The sequence below is a fragment of the Megalobrama amblycephala genome, linkage group LG5 (assembly GCF_018812025.1).
Source record: "Megalobrama amblycephala isolate DHTTF-2021 linkage group LG5, ASM1881202v1, whole genome shotgun sequence".
Lineage (NCBI taxonomy): Eukaryota > Metazoa > Chordata > Actinopteri > Cypriniformes > Xenocyprididae > Megalobrama > Megalobrama amblycephala.
The window spans coordinates 32,675,801-32,696,709 of record NC_063048.1 but is presented as its reverse complement, the minus strand read 5'-3'; the positions used below and the strand labels follow the sequence as shown (position 1 = coordinate 32,696,709).

The window sequence follows — 20,909 nt, the reverse complement described above, 5'->3', positions numbered from 1 at the left end:
TTGTTTAATGATGCTGTGAAGAAAGTACTCCATCTCGAAATCCGATCTGATAGTCATAAAGTATGCAAATTCAGCTAGGAGACCAGACAAAGGAACTCGGAGCCCGCCAAACAGGGCTACGCACCTATTGGCTACTCCAACTCAGGAGGCGTGTTCGCTTGATTTTCCATAAATGCATCAACAAGCAACTTTTCCTTTGTCTCCCAATTGTCTCTCGACTGCCCCTGAACTGCCTCAGGCGACAGCGCTGTCATCACGCCCTCAGCTCCTTCCGGGACGACCATCTCCTTGGACTCTCTCTCTTCTTTCTTCTCTGTCATATTACGCATCAGTTAAACCTCGTTTGAAAACCCCGCCGGAGAAACCCTCTCAGAAAGGACCAACCAAGCCAAGCGCATTGAAACTCTGCTGCACACCGGCTTGAACCATGTGCAAGTATTAATCTCTCTGAAATTTATTTAAACTGATTTCTGTGCTGGCTCTCAAAAGGGTTAACTGTCGTAATTTGCCATTCTTTGACCATCCTTCCTTTCCTGTCTCTACTTTCCCTTTTGTATATATTTGTATATTCTGTATTTGGACGTATAACCTCTGTATTAGTAGTTTTCATATATTAAATACATTATATCCATGCTTTTTGTTCTCTTACTCATTCAACAAAAACCAAGTCACTTTAAAGTTTAGATCCTATCCTTGCTTTACGTTTGGATGCTAGAATAGGAAGTCTTTCTCGTGGCCAGAGAAAAACCTTCCTTTGATAATATTCTATGAGGAGCTCAGTTTGATGAACAAACCAACAGTTTCTCTAAATAATTATTAAACCAGAACTAATCATATATATAATTGATTATAATTCGTTGTAATTAATTCACCATATATGGTTAATTCCCCCTTGGGTCGGTATGTGCATAATAATTATTCATAAAGCTTTATTAATTATTATATTCATATTCCACCCATGAATTGATTAATAACTGTACAATCGCTACAGAGTCCTACAAACATGTTTAAACTAGAGGACAAACAGCTTTAACTAAAGGTTTGTATTTTCATTCAGAATATCATTTGTATTTGCTCCCTGTGGTTTATTCCATACGCCGTACACTCTTTAGTTTCTTCTTTACAGTCACTCAATAGGAGTCACACCAACACAAACACACAAACATATCAACATGATTCATGTTTTAATGTATTATATTTAAAACAGAAATACTCTGCAAAATCATGTAAAGTTTTACTCAAACAACTGAAATTGAAATATAGTAATTAATATGTACTTTGTTCCACTGAACACTGATTGTTTTTTCTTCTGTTTCACCTTACAGAGTAGATGAAGATCAATAGCCAGACGTCTCTAAATGAGTTAAATCTCCAAACACCTCTGATGGATGCTTTATATCATAGTGTGAAATCATCATGAGAGGAGCAGAAATCATCAGGTGATCCACAGAAGAGTCTCACTACTGTGTCTATGAGGAGAAATAAATTTGTGATTAATGTGTAAATGTGTTTCATACAGATGGAAGAGACTCAGACTTTACAATGAAATAAAGCAGCATGTGTGTCAGAAACATGTGATATTGAATGATTAATGTTGCTTTAGTATTCAGACAAATGATGGTTTAGTTTTTTTAAAGGTGAACAGGAGGAAGAAGCTCAGATGAGTCTGTCAGCAGAAATCTTCAGGCTCTTCAGTATCAGGCCTACAAATATAATAATGTTTGGATTGAACTCATCCATAATCATTAAAATGTTTCTAATCATAAACGTGATTGTCAAGTAACATAAATGTATGAAAAGAGATAAAGTCTACATGTTACTTCAAACATTTACATGATCTCTTACATTTTATACACAATGTATTTGTTTATTTTTGTTATTCTGTTTTATTTTATATTAAGTTATCTCTGTGTCTGTTGTTAATGCACAGATATACAGTATATTGTCTTTGTTCTGTGGATGGAGTCTCTTCTAGTCAGACCAACTAAACATTTTTACCAGTTAACAGTATTTGTGTGTCTTTCAAAGTTAAGAACAATTGCTTTTGTTTGAAAAGTTCACTTTCTGTTGTATTATTGAAGCTACATGTGCAGATGCAGAGAGATTTTCCTTCTTAAATAAAGGTGAAGTTGTAGATGTTAAACATAAAATCATATGAGCGATCTTTAGAATTGTTGGAGAAGAAATCATGCTGGGCTGCGTTTCTCTAAAGCATTGTGAGCTCAGTTGATTGTAGAGATCATAGTCTTATTTTCAGTCCAATCACTACCATTATAAAACTTGGAAGAGCCAGGATATTTTTAAATATATCTCTGAATGTGTTCATCTGAACTTCATGTATGCCTAGAATGGCTTGAGAGTAAATCATGGGATAATTTTAATTTTGGGGTGAACTATCCCTTTAAGGCAAGTCAGGTCAGTGGCCATATTCACAATAAACCCAAAAATAACTGTATTATAAAGATATTTTAAGAGGGCATCTTGCTTTATTTTCACTTACCTTATTGATAAATACATACAGATTCATGTCATGTTTTTGTAGCATTTGGTTAAAGATTTGATGACATTAAATTCAAATATGCAAAAAAGGACAAACACTTTGGATGGTGTCAAGTATTTTCTTTGAAAACTTCATGTTTCTAGTCCTTAGGGTTTAAATGGCAACTCAAAGTGAGAACATGGAAGATTTCTAGAAAGTCTTTTCTCAGTAGTGTGTGTATCTGCTGGTGAAATTAAAGATCTGATGGAGTGTTGTGGGGAAAAAAGGTTTATTACCACAGAACTGAGATACATTGTTGGAACAATACTGAACACAAGTACATCTGTCCTCTGTGCTCATTAGATGAGTAGCTCTGTACAATATTTGCTCTCATTTATGGACATTTCAATTCATAACATATAATACTACACCATAGTGTTCTTGAAAATAATATTAATGTGCTCTATTCAGCCATAAATGAACTTGCAAAGATCCTTATTTCATATTTTCATCAACACTGCAGCTGTTGACTGGTTAGGCTTCCGTTCTGATCTCCTCATATTCTCACTGCAGGTCTTTTCCATTCATCTTTTTTTTCCTGCATCATAAATGAGTTGCGTCTCAGAGCAGCAGATGAAACACAAAAAATGCTGTCATGTTCTCTTGCATTCAGATGCTCATGTGAGACACTTCTGGAGGGAATTAAACCAAATCATTCTGATGACAGATTTTGGCTCAGGCATTTCAGAACCACCAAACCAACATTTGAGATGCTGAGAAGCGATTGGTCTGCTGGTTAGTCCAGTTATCCAATCACAGCTTCTGTTGAGGCAAAGGTATGTGAGCTTCTGTTACGCATCAAGGGATTTATTCGATAAATGCGTTTCCATCATAGCTTCCATCATAGTCTTCTTATCAGGTAAAACAATAATCCGCCTCAGTTGAGTTCATATGTTTTTTATGCACATTTTCAGAATTTATGTGCATCTTGGCGTTTCCATACAACACTTTTTATTGCAATATTCCAAAGTTTGCATATAAATATGTGGATGTAAACGAATGCCACTACACACAGTTAACATGTTTAATGTAGCTGTGCACAAAGATGTAGACGCAAATGATCTTCAGCACAATGACACTTCAGTTCATCTGAATTTCACACTATTGACTCTTGCTCTCTACGACAACTTTTGGCGACATTTCCTTCGATGAGACAGCAGAGCGCTGGATGTGACGAAACTCCTTCCACATGGCGGGCAGCGGTGCGGCTTCTCTCCGGTGTGAACTCTCTTGTGTATTTTCAGGTTCCCTGACTGACTGAAGCTCTTGTCACAATGTGAGCACTTGTAGGGTTTCTCTCCCGTATGGACCTTCTGATGCTCTTTCAGATATTTGGCTCTAGAGAAGCTGTTCCCGCACACCGAGCACATGTGAGCTTTCTCGCCGCTGTGTATTTTCTGGTGCTCTTTCAGGTAGCCCAGCTGTGAGAACATCTTTCCACAGAAAGAGCACAAGAAAAGCTTCTGGTGAATTTTCTGGTGGATCTTCAGGTGCTTCGCTGAGATGAAGCTTTTCCCGCACTGGCCGCAGCTGAACGGTCTCTCTCCCGAGTGCGAGTGCTGGTGGTTTTTGAGGATGGTGGCCTGCGTGAAGCTCTTCCCACACTCGTGACACGTGAACGGACGCTCTCCGGAGTGAATGCGCATGTGGTTCTTAAAGTGTCCTTTGCGTATGAAGCTCTTGGCGCACAGCAGGCAGGTGAAAGGCTTCTCTCCGGTGTGGATCCGGATGTGATTCTCCAGGCTCTCTTTGCGTGTGAAGCTCTTCCCGCAGTGAGGGCAGCTGAACGGCTTCTCTCCGGTGTGTGTTTGCAGGTGTCTCTTCAGATCGGCGTTTTTGAAGAAGCTGCTGCCGCACTGCAGACAGGTGAAATCACGCTCTCCGGTGTGAATTTTGATGTGGCTTTTGAGGTTCACTTTGAGTGTGAAACACTTCCCACACTGAGGGCAGATGAATGGTGCTTTTTTGGCTCCTGTTCTTTTCTGGGAGAAATTGCTTTCGGACTGTGACGGCTTTTCTCCCGTTATAACCTTCTGAGGTCTCTGATACTGATGATCCTCCTCCACTACATTCAGTTCTTCACACTCCACTTTCACTTCCATCATGTCTAGAATCAATTCAGACAAATAAGAAACAAAAGTGACTCACAGTTTCATGGCAGAAAGCAAGAGGTCAATCATCAGGGCTCCAGATGAACACATGAACTGATCCTGGCACCAGTTAAAATTACAATAGTCATATTAAAGTAACCCCGATATTAACATTTATCGGGGTTCAAGCTTTTAATGTTAAGTTTAAGACATCAAAAAATATGTTCATACACATTTATACCTCAGTGCTGTATATTGTTTAAGATTACACATGACTGTTTACCGGAAAATAAGGGACTTTTATTATGAAGTATTCAGGAAGTTCAGGGGTAGTTGTTGTTTGAGCACAAGGCGGGAGAAAAGCTATGTTTATGTTGTACACGAATAAACGGGTGATCGATTGACTTCTGAAGTGTGTCTATGAGCGTAACATTGGTAGCAGAGGATGGTTAGCAACTACAGAGTACCGCCGCCCTTTGATGAAGGAAAACCATATGAAAGTTGGAAGAATGAAGTCGCAATTTGGACCAGGGTTACGGAACTCGAAAAAAAGAAACAGGCGCTTGCTGTTGCTTTGGCGCTGTCGGGAAGAGCGAGAGAAACAGCGATGGAAATACCGGTAGATGATTTGAATAAGGACACTGGCATGAACACTTTACTTCTAAAACTCGATGATTTGTTTCTCAAAGAAGAAAAGGACCAAACATATGAGGCTTACACGAGCTTTGATCGGATTATAAAAGATAGCGGTGTTTCCATGACAGACTATATAATCGATTTTGAACAGCGGTATTCACGGATGCGTAAATATAAGATGGAGCTTCCCGATGCAGTATTAGCATTCAAACTGCTGGACACTGCGTGCTTAGAAGTGAAAGACAGACAGTTAGCTCTGACAGCATGTACAGATTTGACCTTTGCGTCAATGAAATCAGCACTGAAGAGGATTTTCGGAGGAAAGTCTGCTTCTACAGTGGGGATTAACCAGGAAACAGCATATGTAACGGAACAAAGGCGACAGAGGAGCAAGCCATGGATGCAAAATATTCAGCAAAAGACACCACTGCCTGGCACTAACCCTCTGGACAGGTATGGACGCAGATCAAAATGCGCTGTTTGTCAAAGCACGTTCCACTGGGCCAAGGATTGTCCACACAGAGGTGAGCAAGTCAAACTTACAGAAGATTGTAAAACGGATGATGTAGAGGAGTGCAACATTACTCTGTATACAAAAGAGTCACCCACTGAAGCAGAAATATTTATGACAGAGTGTTTTGGCTCAGCAATAATAGACACTGCATGTACACGGACTGTATGTGGACAGGAATGGCTAAATAGCTACATCGATGAACTAAGCCAAGACGAAAAAAAGAACCTGAGGAAGACAGAAACACACAGTCATAGACCCTTTAAGTTTGGTGATGGAAAAGTGGTCTATTCCAGCAGAAAGTTGAAAATTCCTGCAAAGATTGGACAAACTAAGTGTCATATTGAAACTGAAGTAGTCCCAGCAAAGATTCCACTACTTTTGAGCAAGGCATCCATGAAAAGAGCAGGGACAGTGCTGGATATGGAGAATGACAGCGCTGTAATGTTCAGTCAACCTGTAAAACTTGACTTTACAAGCTCTGGTCATTACTGTGTAAACATAATGAACAATGGAAAAAAAAACATTCAAAGTGATGACTGTGTCTTGGTAGCTGCTGAAGATGTCACTCTAACGGAACCAAAGATTGAGGATGTACAAAGTCAGTGTGACGAGGAAATACTGACAATCTCAGAAAAACTTAGCTCTGCAGAAAAAAACAAAATCCTGATGAAGCTTCACAGACAATTTGGTCATGCGTCTGCTGACAGACTGCAGAAACTTCTTGCTAGCTCAGGCAATAAAGATGCAGAATGTAGTGTCATTCTAAAAAAAATTGTGAGTGAATGTGAAACGTGTCAAAGATACAGTAAGACCACACCAAAGCCTGCTGTCGGCCTACCACTGGCATCTCAGTACAATGAAACTGTTGCAGTAGATCTGCATGAACTTGAACCAGGTGTGTGGTATCTCCACATTATTGACCAGTTCACAAGGTTTAGTGCAGGCAGCATACTGACCACAAAGAAATCTTCTGAAATAGTGAAACACTTTGTTCATGTCTGGATAAGTGTACATGGTCCACCTCAGAAACTGTTCAGTGACAATGGGGGAGAATTTAATAATGATGAGGTTAGAGACATGGCAGAAAATTTTAACATAGAAATAAAGACAACAGCAGCATACAGCCCGTGGAGCAATGGACTTACAGAGCGACACAACCAAACACTTACAGAGATCATCATGAAGGTGAAGACAAGTAACGGCTGTGACTGGGATACTGCATTGGACTGGGCTCTTATGTCAAAGAACACCATGCAAAATGTCCATGGCTACAGTCCTCATCAGTTGGTGTTTGGACAGAATCCCAACCTGCCCTCTGTATTAACCGACAAGCCCCCAGCTTTAGAGGGCACCACAAAAAGTGAATGGGTGGCAAAACACATCTCTGCTTTACATGCGTCAAGAAAGGCTTTCACAGAAGCAGAATGCTCAGAAAGAATACGGAGAGCACTGCGTAAACAACTACGTCACACAGATGAGAAATATAAAATGGGTGATAAAGTGTACTATAAGAGAGTTGATTGTCCAGAGTGGAAAGGACCAGGAGTTGTTATTGGCCAGGATGGTGCGGTGGTGTTTGTCAGACATGGAGGAACCTGCATTAGAGTACACTACCTCAGACTAAGAAAAGAAAAAACAGACAGCAGAGATCAACATGTCAATAAGGATGATGCTGAAATTAACACAAACAGTGTGCAAAGACAAGAGATGACAGGAGCTGCTGTCAACAACACGGAGGGAATAGAAACTGTAACCGAGATGCAGCAGAGTTCAATGCAAATTGAGAACACAGGGGCATCCACTATGGGGCAGAATGTAGCTGCACAAACCACATGTGACGACATAAGGACACAAAGTGATACAGAGCAGGGAACTGATGTCCGCCTTAAAACAGGGCAAGTTCTAAAATACAGAGACCGAGACAGTGGGGCTTTGCATACAGCAAAAGTACTAGGGCGTGCAGGCAAAGCTACTGGTAAATACAAAAACTGGTATAATCTTCTGCTCACTGGGCCCACTAATGTTGCAGGCAGTAAAGATTCAGTCGACGTATCAAGTTTAGAGAGTCTTCAAATAGAACCCGCTGTTACTGATGTTAATACCACAAACGTCAGTGAGGATGTATTGGTAACAAAAGATCTATCCTTTGACCTAGCCAAACAAGAAGAGATTAAGAGTTGGAAAGATAACCGTGTGTTTGAGGAAGTTCAAGATGAGGGACAAAAGTGCATCTCCACCAGATGGGTGTGCACTTTTAAGGAAACACTAACTGGACTAGTACCGAAAGCACGATTAGTGGCCAGAGGTTTTGAGGAGTTTGATGTGTTGGAGCTACAAAAGGATTCACCCACGTGTGGTTCAGAGTCTCTTCGACTGCTTGTGGCAGTTATTTGTCAAAGACAGTGGACACTTCATTCCATGGATATAAAATCTGCATTTCTGCAGGGAATAGAATTGTCACGCAACATCTACATCAGGCCTCCCCCTGAGGCGGTCTGTGAAGGAAAATTATGGAAGCTCAAAAAGTGTGTGTATGGTCTAGCAGATGCTTCACTTTACTGGTATAACAGAGTGAAAGAAATAGTGCTGAAAGCAGGAGGAAAAATGTCCAAGGTTGATCCAGCTGTTTTTTATTGGCTAGATCAGGACTTCACTGTAACTGGGGTGCTTGCCTGTCATGTGGACGACTTCATATGGGGGGGCACGCAAAGTTTCTCCACAACTGTAATACCACATCTCAGATCTGTTTTCCAAGTTGGACGTGAGGAACATGATCACTTCTGTTATGTGGGAATGGATTTTGTAACTGTTGACAGAAAAGTACAGATACACCAGGAAAACTACATTCAACACATGCAGCCCATACATATGGATCCTTCACGAGCTGTGGAACAAGACTCATCTCTCTGCGAGGAGGAAAAGGATCAGCTCAGGTCCAAAATAGGCCAGATTCTCTGGGTAGCAAGGCAGAGCAGGCCAGATGTCATATTTGATGCTAGCAATTTGGCTTCAAACATAAAAAATGCAACTGTGCAGACAATCCACGAAGCAAACAGGATAGTGTGCAAACTTAAGTCCAAGAAGGTAATTCTAAGCTTCCAGCACTTGGGCAGAGACAGTGCTCTTAAGATGATTGTGTTCAGCGATGCCTCATTTGCAAATCTTTCAGATGGAGGCACCCAAGGAGGGCATCTGATTCTTCTAATGGGAGAAAATGGAAAATTCTCTCCCCTTTCTTGGCAGTCAAAGAGAGTCAAGAGAATTGTGCGGAGCACACTTGCTGGTGAAACATTGGCAATGTCTGATGGAATTGACAATAGTATTTTCCTGTCCACACTGTTCTCAGAATTAACTACTGGTGATGTTGAACATGCGCCACCAATAATCTGTGTCATAGACAATCATTCACTTGCTGATGCAATTAAGTCCACAAAGTCAGTCTCTGAGAAAAGACTTCGGCTGGAGATAAGTAGTATTAAAGAACTTGTCCAGACACAGAGAGTTGAACGAGTACTGTGGTACAACACAAGAGAACAACTTGCGGACTGCCTTACCAAAAAGGGGGCATCAGCTTATCAGTTACTTAAGGCACTGAGTGAAGGACAGTGGAAACTGAATTAAAACAAAGTCTGTCTTTGAGTTGCACACGAGAGCTTGTTGAAATGTACTAGATCATATTTTTGTTCAAGGATGTTGTTGTTCAATATGTTCTGTTGGCATGTTCAATTGAAAGAGATTTTTTTTTTTTAAAGAGAGTGAGTTTGTTAAGTTTAAGACATCAAAAAAATATGTTCATACACATTTATACCTCAGTGCTGTATATTGTTTAAGATTACACATGACTGTTTACCGGAAAATAAGGGACTCTTATTATGAAGTATTCAGGAAGTTCAGGGGTAGTTGTTGTTTGAGCGCTAAGGCGGGAGAAAAGCTATGTTTATGTTGTACACGAATAAACGGGTGATCGATTGACTTCTGAAGTGTGTCTATGAGCGTAACATTTAAGACCTTTATGCCATTTATGGTGTTAGGGTCTAGGCCGACACGAAAGCATTTAAGATTTATAGGCTTTTGGATGGAGATACATTTCTGAATGACCCTGTTATGGCTATCCAAATGATAAAGTTCAACCGTTTTTGATAATTATTGTCCTAAAAAATCTAGAGAATTGTACTACAGTGGTTTTGAGGTTGAGTGAAATACATAGGACCTTAAGATAAACTTATAGAGAATGAGGAGATTCAACATATGCATTGAATATAGTTTATGTGTGATACGTAGCGCCACCTGGTGGCTGATTTCTTTCATACTTCACACAGGCTGCTAGAGTCAAGAGTCAAATAGGTCCACCAAGTTTCGTTTTGATCGGCCTCCATTATCCTGGTCAAACTAGTTTTCAAACTTCTTAGGCCAATGGCTCCTAACAGGATTAAGAAACCAAAATAACCGATATGGGAAAATTACGTCGGTTAGAGGTTCTGAATTTCGGTTTCGATTACTTTTCGATTAATCGTCCAGCCCTAATCGAAATTCTTTTAATGACATTTTGCCAGGAAGGTCTCTAGATGATGTATATCAAGTTTCGAGTGAATCGGACAAACAGCCTATGAGGAGTTGGAAAAAGTAGATTTTTCCAAAAATTCAAAACGCAGAAAAGTTTTAATAGCGGAAATGAAGATATATGTTTTGTTTGTCTTGAGCCAAGGATTCCAATGATATAAGACACTTGAGAGTCTACGACCAAACTTTGTGCTTGAACCCCTAATTATTATTGTACTGCACCAATACAATCAGTTCGGTCAATAATGTTTACTAGAGATGCTCTGATCGATCATCCACAGATCGGTATCGGGCGATAATCATATTCTATGACACGATCGGTAGTGACTAAATTTGGCAGCTCTCACGAACCGATCTTAATTTAAAATTCACCGCTGACGAGCATAGATCACCGATCATTTATTTTGGTATATTTGTGTTAGCAGGGGATCTCTGACTTGAGTCTCCTCGTCTCGGTTTTTATTTTTATTTTTGCCAATCTCTGTTCTGGACTTGCGCACAAACTGCATTGCAGTTATTTCCCAAAATGTCATTTGTGTGAAAATATTAGGAAGTCTGTAAACAGGAAGTTAACATTGACAACATCAGAAATTTCAATGACATCTTTTTATAAAGTAGTGTTTATAACTGGACTTCAGAGTTTTGGATGGCTGAGTAACGCGAGACCTCACGAGACCGGTGCGTGATCTAAGATGGCGGCTCCCGTCTGCTAGATTGTTTTTGTTTTTCTCTCGGTTTTTTTTTTCTCTTTTCTTTTTCTCTTTTTTTCCCTCCACACTTATCTCATTTCGTCTTTTTTCTCAGTTTCAAAACCGATTTATAATATATACAATCTGGATCATCTTGAAGAATATATCGACGCACACTACAACACATTCTGCTGCACCATGAACAAGGACAAACCAGATCACAACAAAAAAAGTATAAGTAACCTCACCCCAAACTCCAAGAGACCTCGTCCCGAATCACCTTTCAGTCCAAGTACAACGCCATCCACATCACCCAAACCGCCGTGCTGCACTGAGGTAAGCGACATCTTGCTTTCAATTGAAAACAAACTCACCGGACTTGATACCAGGATTGCACTTATAGAAGTTATACACAAGGAATTCCAGGAATTACGGCACAGCTTAGAATTCAGTCAAGAACAAATAGACACTCTCACTGAAGAAAATAACTTTCTAAAGGACTCCGTTCACGCACTTACCATTCAACTCACTTCCGTTGTCGCCGAAAATAAATCCATGAAGGAAAATATTTTGGACTTACAATCGCGCAGCATGAGGGACAATTCTTCACAGGCATCCCGGAACAAACTCCAGACGACCCCGAAAAATCAGTCAAGGACTTTATGATAAAACAACTCAAATTACCAGCGGAAACAGTACAGAACATCACCTTCCACTGGGTTCACCGTATCAGATCCAAAAACAACAACAACCGTTCACGAGCGATCATCGCAAAATTCGAACACTATAAACACAAAGAACTGGTTCAGAGGCAAGGCAGACAACTCAAAGGCACAAATTATGGACTCAATGAACAATATCCAAAGGACATTCTCGAACGCCGGAAACAACTCTTCCCAATCCGAAAACAGAAAATAAATGAAGGAAAAAAGGCAATCATTACAGTGGACAAATTATACATAGATGGACAACTATATCGTGATAAGGACATTACTCCTTGGCTTTTCTAAACACCTCACTCCCATTCCTAAGCCAGTAACTGCCATAATCATAAACTTAACTAAACACACTCTTTTTTTTCCTTTCTTTCTTTCCTTTAATATATTAAATGTGGTCCTACGTTTGCACCTAGGTCTCGTGTCCCCCTTCCCATGTTCCACCATATGTTTCTATTTAATGGTTTCTGTTTTGTTGTTGCCGTTTTGCTGTGTATATCCTGTCAGTTGTGTATCTGTTTTTTTGTTAGTATGCCAGCAACACTGTATTGTTATGCACACACACATATACACTACTACACTCACTTGAATTCATACACTAACATTTGTACAGTACTAACAGACTCACACATTAACATACATTTATGTTTATTTATTTATCTTTTTTTTTTAAAACATGTCATCTATCACTTTTGTAACCTGGAACATTCGTGGATTCGGTTCTCAGACAAAGAAGGTCAAAGTTTTTAACCATTTAAATAAACTACAAGCTGACATATGTCTCCTGCAAGAAACACATCTATCAGATTATAACAAAATTAAATCATCAAATTTCAGTCATTTATTCTCAGCTCACTACAATACAAAGCAAAGAGGAGTATGCATTCTAATCAATAAAAAAATCTCTTTTGTTCATAATTCCACCATTACAGACCCTGAAGGACGTTTCATTATCATAAACATCTCCATTAATAATAACCCAGTCACAATTGGCAACTTGTATGGCCCAAACACAGAAGACCCATCCTTTTTCCAGACCTTTTTCTCTTCAATTTCAAATTTTTCTAATTGTCCTATCATAATCGCAGGCGATTTCAATACAGTTCTAGATCCAACTATAGATAGATGTAATAGTTTAGGCAATAAACGCATTTGCAAATCTGCAGAAACCATAAAACAGTTCATGAGTGATTTTGGTCTTGGCGATAGTTGGCGCCTACAGCATCCTAACAGTAAGGAATACTCATTTTTCTCACCAGTTCACCACTCATATTCCCGCATTGACTTCTTTCTCACCAGTAATTCTATCATATCAAATATTTCTGAATCGAAGATCCATCCAATAGTCATTAGTGATCATGCCCCGGCAACATTAAAATGGAACACAATTAATCAACGTAAACCCACTACCAGATGGCGATTTAACACATCTCTTCTGAAAGACCATGATTTTGACAGTTATTTCAAAAGAGAGTGGGTATGCTTTCTGGAGATGAATGACTCCCCGGAAACATCTCCATCTCTTCTGTGGGAAACAGGAAAAGCAGTACTAAGAGGAAAAATAATTTCATTCTCCGTTTACAAAAAAAGGAAAGAAAAGGATCAACAAGCTGAACTGAAACAAAAAATCAAATTACTAGAAGACATTAACATAAATAACCGAACAGAAGAAACACAGGATTCATTAAGAAAATATAAACTCAAATTGAACGAATTAATCAATAAAAATACACAATTCCTAATTCATAGGCTAAGACAAGAAAACTTCCATCATAATAACAAATCTGGTAAATATTTGGCAAATCAGATCAAACAAAATAAGGAAAAAGCTACAATACCAGTGATTATAGACACAGCAGGGAAATCCACCAACTCACCAGAGGAAATAAATCAAATCTTTCAAAATTTTTACAGTACATTATATTCCTCTGAAAAAGACCCAGATCAGAAAGACATTGACTCATTTCTCAACAATATCAACCTACCTCAACTCAGTAAACATCAAATAAATACTCTTGAATCTCCCTTATCAGAACATGAACTTTTTAATGCTCTCAAACTCATGCCAAACCATAAAGCACCAGGCCCCGACGGATTCCCTGCTGAGTTCTACAAACACTTTTGGTCCATTTTATCACCACTCTTCATCCGTATGATTACCGAATCAAAACAAAAATCAAAACTCCCAGATAGTATGAACTCAGCCACAATTTCACTTCTTCTTAAACCAAATAAAGACCCAACATCACCGTCAAGTTATTGTCCGATTTCCCTAATCAATGTAGACATTAAAATCATTGCCAAGGCACTAGCACATAGAATAGAAAAAATCACACCATCCATAATCCATCCAGATCAAACCGGTTTCATCAAAGGTAGACTTTCATCCAACAACATACGCAGACTTTTTAACTTAATGCATTATTCATCAACTCAAAATACCAAAACCATCATAGTTACTCTCGATGCAGAAAAAGCTTTTGATAGGGTCAAATGGAAATTCCTGTTTTCCACATTAGAGAGGTTTGGTTTTGGGGAGTCATTCATTAATTGGATCAAAATTCTGTATACATCACCTTCAGCCACTGTCATCACCAATGGACTAACATCACGTATCTTTACACTGCAACGGGGGACTAGACAAGGATGCCCACTCTCCCCTTCATTATTCACCATTTTCATTGAGCCATTAGCAGCAGTCGTCCGTCAAAACAGCAACATTAAAGGAATTCAAACACTAAACATGCAGCACAAAATTAGTCTTTATGCTGATGACATATTACTATATTTACAAGACCCCACATCATCATTACAAGAAACGATTAAACTCATTGATTCATTCTCAAATATCTCTGAATACTCTATCAACTGGAGTAAATCAGCCATGCTTTCATTACATTCCAATAGCTTGGATGTGACATCCCAGACACCACCTATTCCTTTGTGCACCAACTATATCACATACTTAGGCATTAAGGTTTCCCCCAGGCTGTCAGAGCTGTTTGGACTCAACTTTACTCCATTACTCAAAACAATAAATGATGACCTTCATCGATGGATGAATTTACCACTATCCATTATGGGCAGAATATCAGTAATTAAAATGGCTATACTCCCTAAATTAAACTATTTATTTACAATGACCCCAGCACTACCCACCCTCACCTGGTTTAAATCACTAGATTCAATTGTCACTAAATTCTATTGGAAAAATAAGACCCCAAGAATTAAATTATCTACACTACAAAAACCAAAAACACAAGGAGGACTGGTAGCACCACATTTCTACCACTGCTTTTTGGCTAACCAGCTCCAAAACATATACAAATGGATTCACCCAAACCCATCAGAAAGCACATGGCTAGATATTGAACAGTTAATTTGTAAAGACATTAACATTTCAGAATTACCTTTCTAAAATCAGACAATCAAAAAGCATCTCTGATTTAAAACACCAACAATAGCCGCAGCTCTGACAGCCTGGTGGAAATTTCATCAAATCACAAACACCCCTATTGCACCATCTAAATACACCCCGATCTGGAATAACCCAGATTTTATAGTTAACAAGAAGCCACTCAACTTACGCACATGGGCAGATAAGGGCATCACACAACTTCAACACATCCTTCTTAATAACAACCTGGCACCATTTTCCCACTTGGTCCAGAAATACGGCATTGGGAGTAATTGTTTTTTGGAATATTTACAAATCAAATCATCTATTCAATCAAAAATTGACACTCAGACAATTAATCTAGACCTTCCCCCTCCAATCTCAGAGCTAATTAATATAACCTCTCCAAAAAAACTACTTTCCAAAATATATAAAATAATATCCAAATCAGACAATTCAATAAGCCTACCCGATGTTAAATGGGAATCTGACTTATCCATTGCTCCTAATGCCGCTTTCTGGACACAAATCTGTAAAAATATCTACTTCATGACAAAAAACGCCAACTTACAACTTATACAGTATAAAGTACTTCATAGATCTCACCTTACTGGACGGAAATTATTTAAAATGGGTTTCGCTTCAGAAACATGCTCACATTGCACACAAAACACTCCAGACACCTATTTACACGCTATTTGGGATTGCACTTCAGTTAAAAAATTCTGGGAAAACGTTACTGACTCACTATCCAATCTTATGGGATGTCACATCCCGCTGTCTCCCTCCCTCTGTATATTAGGTGACATATCCATAATCAATTTAAACAATACAAACAGTCAATTACTCCTGGTGGCTCTAACTATCGCCAAGAAAACTATTCTCATGAACTGGAAATCAAGGAACACCATACACATTACAACTTGAAAAATTTACTAATAGAGTACATCTCCATGGAAAACTTGTCTACCTCCACTCACAATAATACACCAGAATTACACCCTTCTTGGTCATCTCTGTTTAACTTCCAACAGTCATGAATCCACTCACCTTCTTTGTCTGAAGCCATCCTCAATGATACACCATTAATATTCACACATGATTGGGGGGTGGGGGTCAGGAAGAGATAGCAACACCGATTGATATTAAATATAAATAAATTACTTAGAAGATTACATTTAAATCTCTCTCGCTCTCTCTCTCTCTCTCTCTCTCTCTCTCTCTCTCTCGCTGCTTCTGGATCCTGGTCGGCTGTGGCATACTAGCCCCTGCCATGTGCGGTTCTGATTAGTTGTGGGTTAGTGTGGTGTGGGGCCAGGGTCCTTGGGCTTTCGCCCTCCAGCTTGTACTTTCACCTGGGTTTTCTTGTCTCTGGCTGGCTCAGCACTTGTCTCGCTGTTTTAATGCTTCACATGTTAGATGAGGTGCACACACACATTCATTTGGAATATAAAACAAGTTTAAAGTGCAAAAAAAAAAAAGCACACACAGGGTAAGTGTGGCGTGGCCGTGGTGACCTGGGCTTTGCACTGGGCTGGTCCCATGTTGCACGCCATACTTTTTTAATGCATTATACACAAGTTGACAAACATGAGTATAACAATGAAAGCTGCCATATTTATAAAAAAAAACAAAAAAAAAAAAAAACAAAGGCAGGGTAAGCGTGGCATGTGTGGGACGGCTGGGGTTGAGTATGGAGTTTGGGACCCTGGCCCTCGCAGCACCTCACCTTGATAGCCTGTTGCAACATGACGCTGGCGGGGGTCTATTCTATCCCATGGCCATGAGGGGTGTCAGAGGCAGCTTTATAAAACCTTATTATTAATAGCTGTATCAATATTTCCTTTATTATTATTATTATTATTATTGCTATTATAATTACTACTATTATCATTACTATCAATGGCTGTATCAATATTATTATTATTATTATTATTATTATTATTATTATTGCTATTACTACTACTATTATCTTATTTGTCCTCTTCCTGATCCTTTAACCTCCCCCCTCATTCCGGATGAAATGAGTATATTTGTTAATGTTTACATTACCACTACTGCTAATTTGTCATTTCTTATTAATTGGATTTATCATTATTATTATTGTTATTACTGTAATTATTATTATTATTATTATTATTATTACCATTACTATTATTATTATTAATATTGCTATTACTATTGCTTTTGTCATCTTTCTCATCCCTCATTTATCAGTTTTTTTTTTTTTTTTTTTTTTTTTTGTGTGTGATACTATTACCCTCTTCATCATTATTATTGTCACTAAAATTCTTATTATTTATTATTATTACTGTTATTACTACTACTATTATCTTTATTGGTCCTCTTCCTGATCCTTTAACCTCTCCCCTCATTCCGGATGAAGTGAGTATATTTGTTAATAAGTTTATCATTACTACTACTGCTAATACTATTATTACTATTTGTCATTTCTTATTAATTGGATTTATCATTATTATTATAGTTATTATTATTATTATTATTATTATTGCTATTACTATTGCTTTTGTCATCTTTCTCATCCCTCATTTATCAGTTTATCTTGTGTGATACTATTACCCTCTTTATCATTATTATTGTCGCTAAAATTCTTATTATTTATTATTATTTTTATTTTTTTTCCTCCTCTTTGATATATATTTTTAAACTCTGGTTAAGTCTGTTGTACTTTCCCACATGCTCCTTTATTCATATATATTTCCACTACCACACCCAGTTACACTTACATTCGCACACACAAACACACCCAAATTGTACTGTTATGTATGTTTTGTTGGTCTTTGTATTTGTTTTCTGCATTTAATTTGTTTTCTGTAAATATTGTAATTGTCTGTTTGCATAATAAAAAAAAAAAATAAATAAAATAAAAGAACCAAAAAAAATAGAAATGAGACTTTTGTGGCTTTTAGTCCATGTCTGTCAGCTTTGAGGTCACTTAATATGATAATTTATTTATAAAAGAGGACAAATAAACCACTGACTTGCATTAGCAAATAGCAAATCATGGTTCATGACTATTATTGTAAATGGAAATTTAAAAATGTACAAGCAATTTGATAAAAAAAAAAAAAAAAAAAAAAGTAGTGTTTATAACTGCCTTGTGTTCAGCGGTAGTCTGCTCCATTAGCACCACCTACTGTCAGAGAGTGAATCTGCATTTTCATTCAGTCCGTCTGCTGTTTTTGTTTTCTGCAAGTATGTTTTATGCAGCATGATTCCACACATCTAAAGTTTAAATCTTGAAATTATATAATCTAATTTAAATCAAAAACAACTGTTCATGCTACATGTGTGCAGCATCTTTGTTTGGATCATGATTAAAATGCAGAGGTTGACTCTAATTTCAAATGGCTACAGGTATTTATTTTGGCCTGTTATAGAGCAAATAAACAGCAAATAAATTTGCTTAAAGAAAAATAGAAAGCAATCTGTATTTGAATCAGCCAATTTGCTTAGAAAAAACATCAGAATCATCCATGAAAACATGATTGGTGCATCACTAATGATCATCTGCTTTAGTTTAAGTTAAGATATGCTGTTTGTTTATGCATCATAATGCAACATGGTGCAAAGATAAAGAGAGATCATTTAACAGCTCCTGTGATTGACACCAAACAGAATTAATGAAGAGTCAAGAATGATCACAGACCTCTCTGTTCCTCAGTTTCTTCATCATTCATTCTGCATGTTTCTGCATCACTCGTGTCTTCACTCTCCTCTTTAATAAACTCCATCTTTACAATAGTGTCACTCGCACTCTTCACTTTCTACACCTGGAAACTGTTAGAGCAGAAAGTCATTATTAGTATTTAGTGCTGAATTCATCATACGATGGTCACATGTCACTCATGAATTTTAACCCTCTACCGCACGCATTATGATAAATTTATAAAAAAAAAAATATTTGACTCTTTTTCTTTTCTTAGAATGGCTTAACTTGAAGTGCTGTAAAAAAAAATTAAAAAAAAATATATAATTTTAAGGTACTTTATGATATGTTGCCATATGGCAACAACGCGCAATAGTGGAAATAACTTAAAATAAGTGTAAATGTATATAGTTAATATTGTTAATAATATTGTTGTTTGTATTGAATAAATTGGTGCTATTATAAGCTTTAGCAGTAAACATAAACAACACCTTATACTTATTTTCCAACATCTTGTGCTTTTATTTTTGGAATTTATTCTTTTGCTGAATAATGGTTTATATTCTTTGAATTTCATTACGTTTTTCGTGAATATTATTTAAATTGCAAATGTAGACAGTTAAAAACAAATCTAATACTGTTCATCATTTATCATAAAACATTGACATAAAACCAAAAATATTGTAGTTCATGAAAATTCAACATTACGCAATCTTATGAGAGGAAGGTTATGAACATGAACCCCCCATAATCCTTGAAACGTCACCTTTTTTCTGTACGAAACTTCAAAAAGCATTTTTTTTTTTCAGAGGTGAGACACATGTACACATCACATTCTGTTAAAGAGTCAGTGGCAAGGAAATGAACACAAAATGTATGTTGCCATATGGCAACACTATGCGGTAGAGGGTTAAAAATGTGTGTGACGTGACAAGATATGAACCATAAACTCACAGCTGCTTGTGTGAAATAACACTGAAACACCTCAGCTGTGTTAGAAATAAATCACTGATGAGACTTTAAGATTTTCAGTGTTTCCATTATAACATGAACTTGCATATTCAGTATATTGTATTTTTTTAATAAATACAAATGATTATATTGTATGTTACATCAATATCCTATAAAAAATCTACTATCACTGTATAGGAACTGTAATATAATGTTTAATAATAATATAATGTACTGTCACCACAGATATGTGCTTGGAGTTAAAAATAATAATAATAATAAAAAAAAAACTATATTTTAATTTTCATTACAAATACAATTACTGAATTAATTTTAAATGATCAAATCGCCCTAAATCTTATTTCTAAACTCAGTATTGTTTGTAATGCTGTAATGCACTGTCTCGTGTTTATTTAAGCTTAAAGATGTCAAGACAGCACGTTTCAGTGTTTGTCACTTTCTATAGCCCTATCTATAATATCTATTCAGCTCATATTCTGGCGCCATAAACAGATATTTTAGAGGATAATTATAATCAGATCAGGCTAACGCTCACTGGCTTCACCAGAGCTGCCATAACTAATACCAGATCATCTGCAGAATGTGTAAACTACTGTAAAACATGAATTCATTTACCGTTACGCCAGATTTCCTCTCGCCTTCTATAATATATGGAGAGATTGAGATGCAGTTCAATGGCAGTTGCTCCGCTGGCGCGTGACACCCGGAAGTGCGCGATCTGCTCGCTGGCGCGCGGTCCTAGTGCCAGGTTGATTTGCGCCAATCAGACAAACCCGTTTTGTTTAAGATGCACTGTGTGATTTTTTTTTTTTTCTACTTAAAAGGGTTTTATGTTTTTACAATAAAAATAGTTAATCACATTGGATAACTATATAGACATTTTAGTTTTATAGAAAGATTTTTTTTATTCTACACGAATGCATTCATATTGACTCAACACCACTGATGATAACAGCAATGATTGTTATGCTCATAAGGTTGCATTTATTTATTAAAAAAAAGCTTCAAAATCAGTTAATAGTCTTACATTATAAAATAAGTAATTCATTCTTGTGATCAAAGCTGAATTTTCAGCATCATTACTCCAGTCTTCAGTGTCACATGATCCTTCAGAAATTATTCTAAT

The 20,909-nt window shown here is 37.5% G+C and overlaps 1 protein-coding gene across 1 annotated transcript; it reads right to left on the bottom strand.

The window, feature by feature from the left end:
- Nucleotides 1-2,671: 2,671 nt before the first annotated feature.
- Nucleotides 2,672-20,517, bottom strand: LOC125269121 (gastrula zinc finger protein XlCGF8.2DB-like). The gene is made up of 3 exons (XM_048191884.1): nucleotides 20,399-20,517; nucleotides 18,812-18,942; nucleotides 2,672-4,646 (listed from the first exon to the last, which is right to left on the bottom strand). Exons 2-3 carry the CDS (start codon nucleotides 18,894-18,896, stop codon nucleotides 3,658-3,660), a joined length of 1,074 nt encoding a protein of 357 aa, XP_048047841.1. The 5' UTR covers nucleotides 18,897-18,942; nucleotides 20,399-20,517; the 3' UTR covers nucleotides 2,672-3,657.
- Between the last annotated feature and the right edge of the window lie 392 nt (nucleotides 20,518-20,909).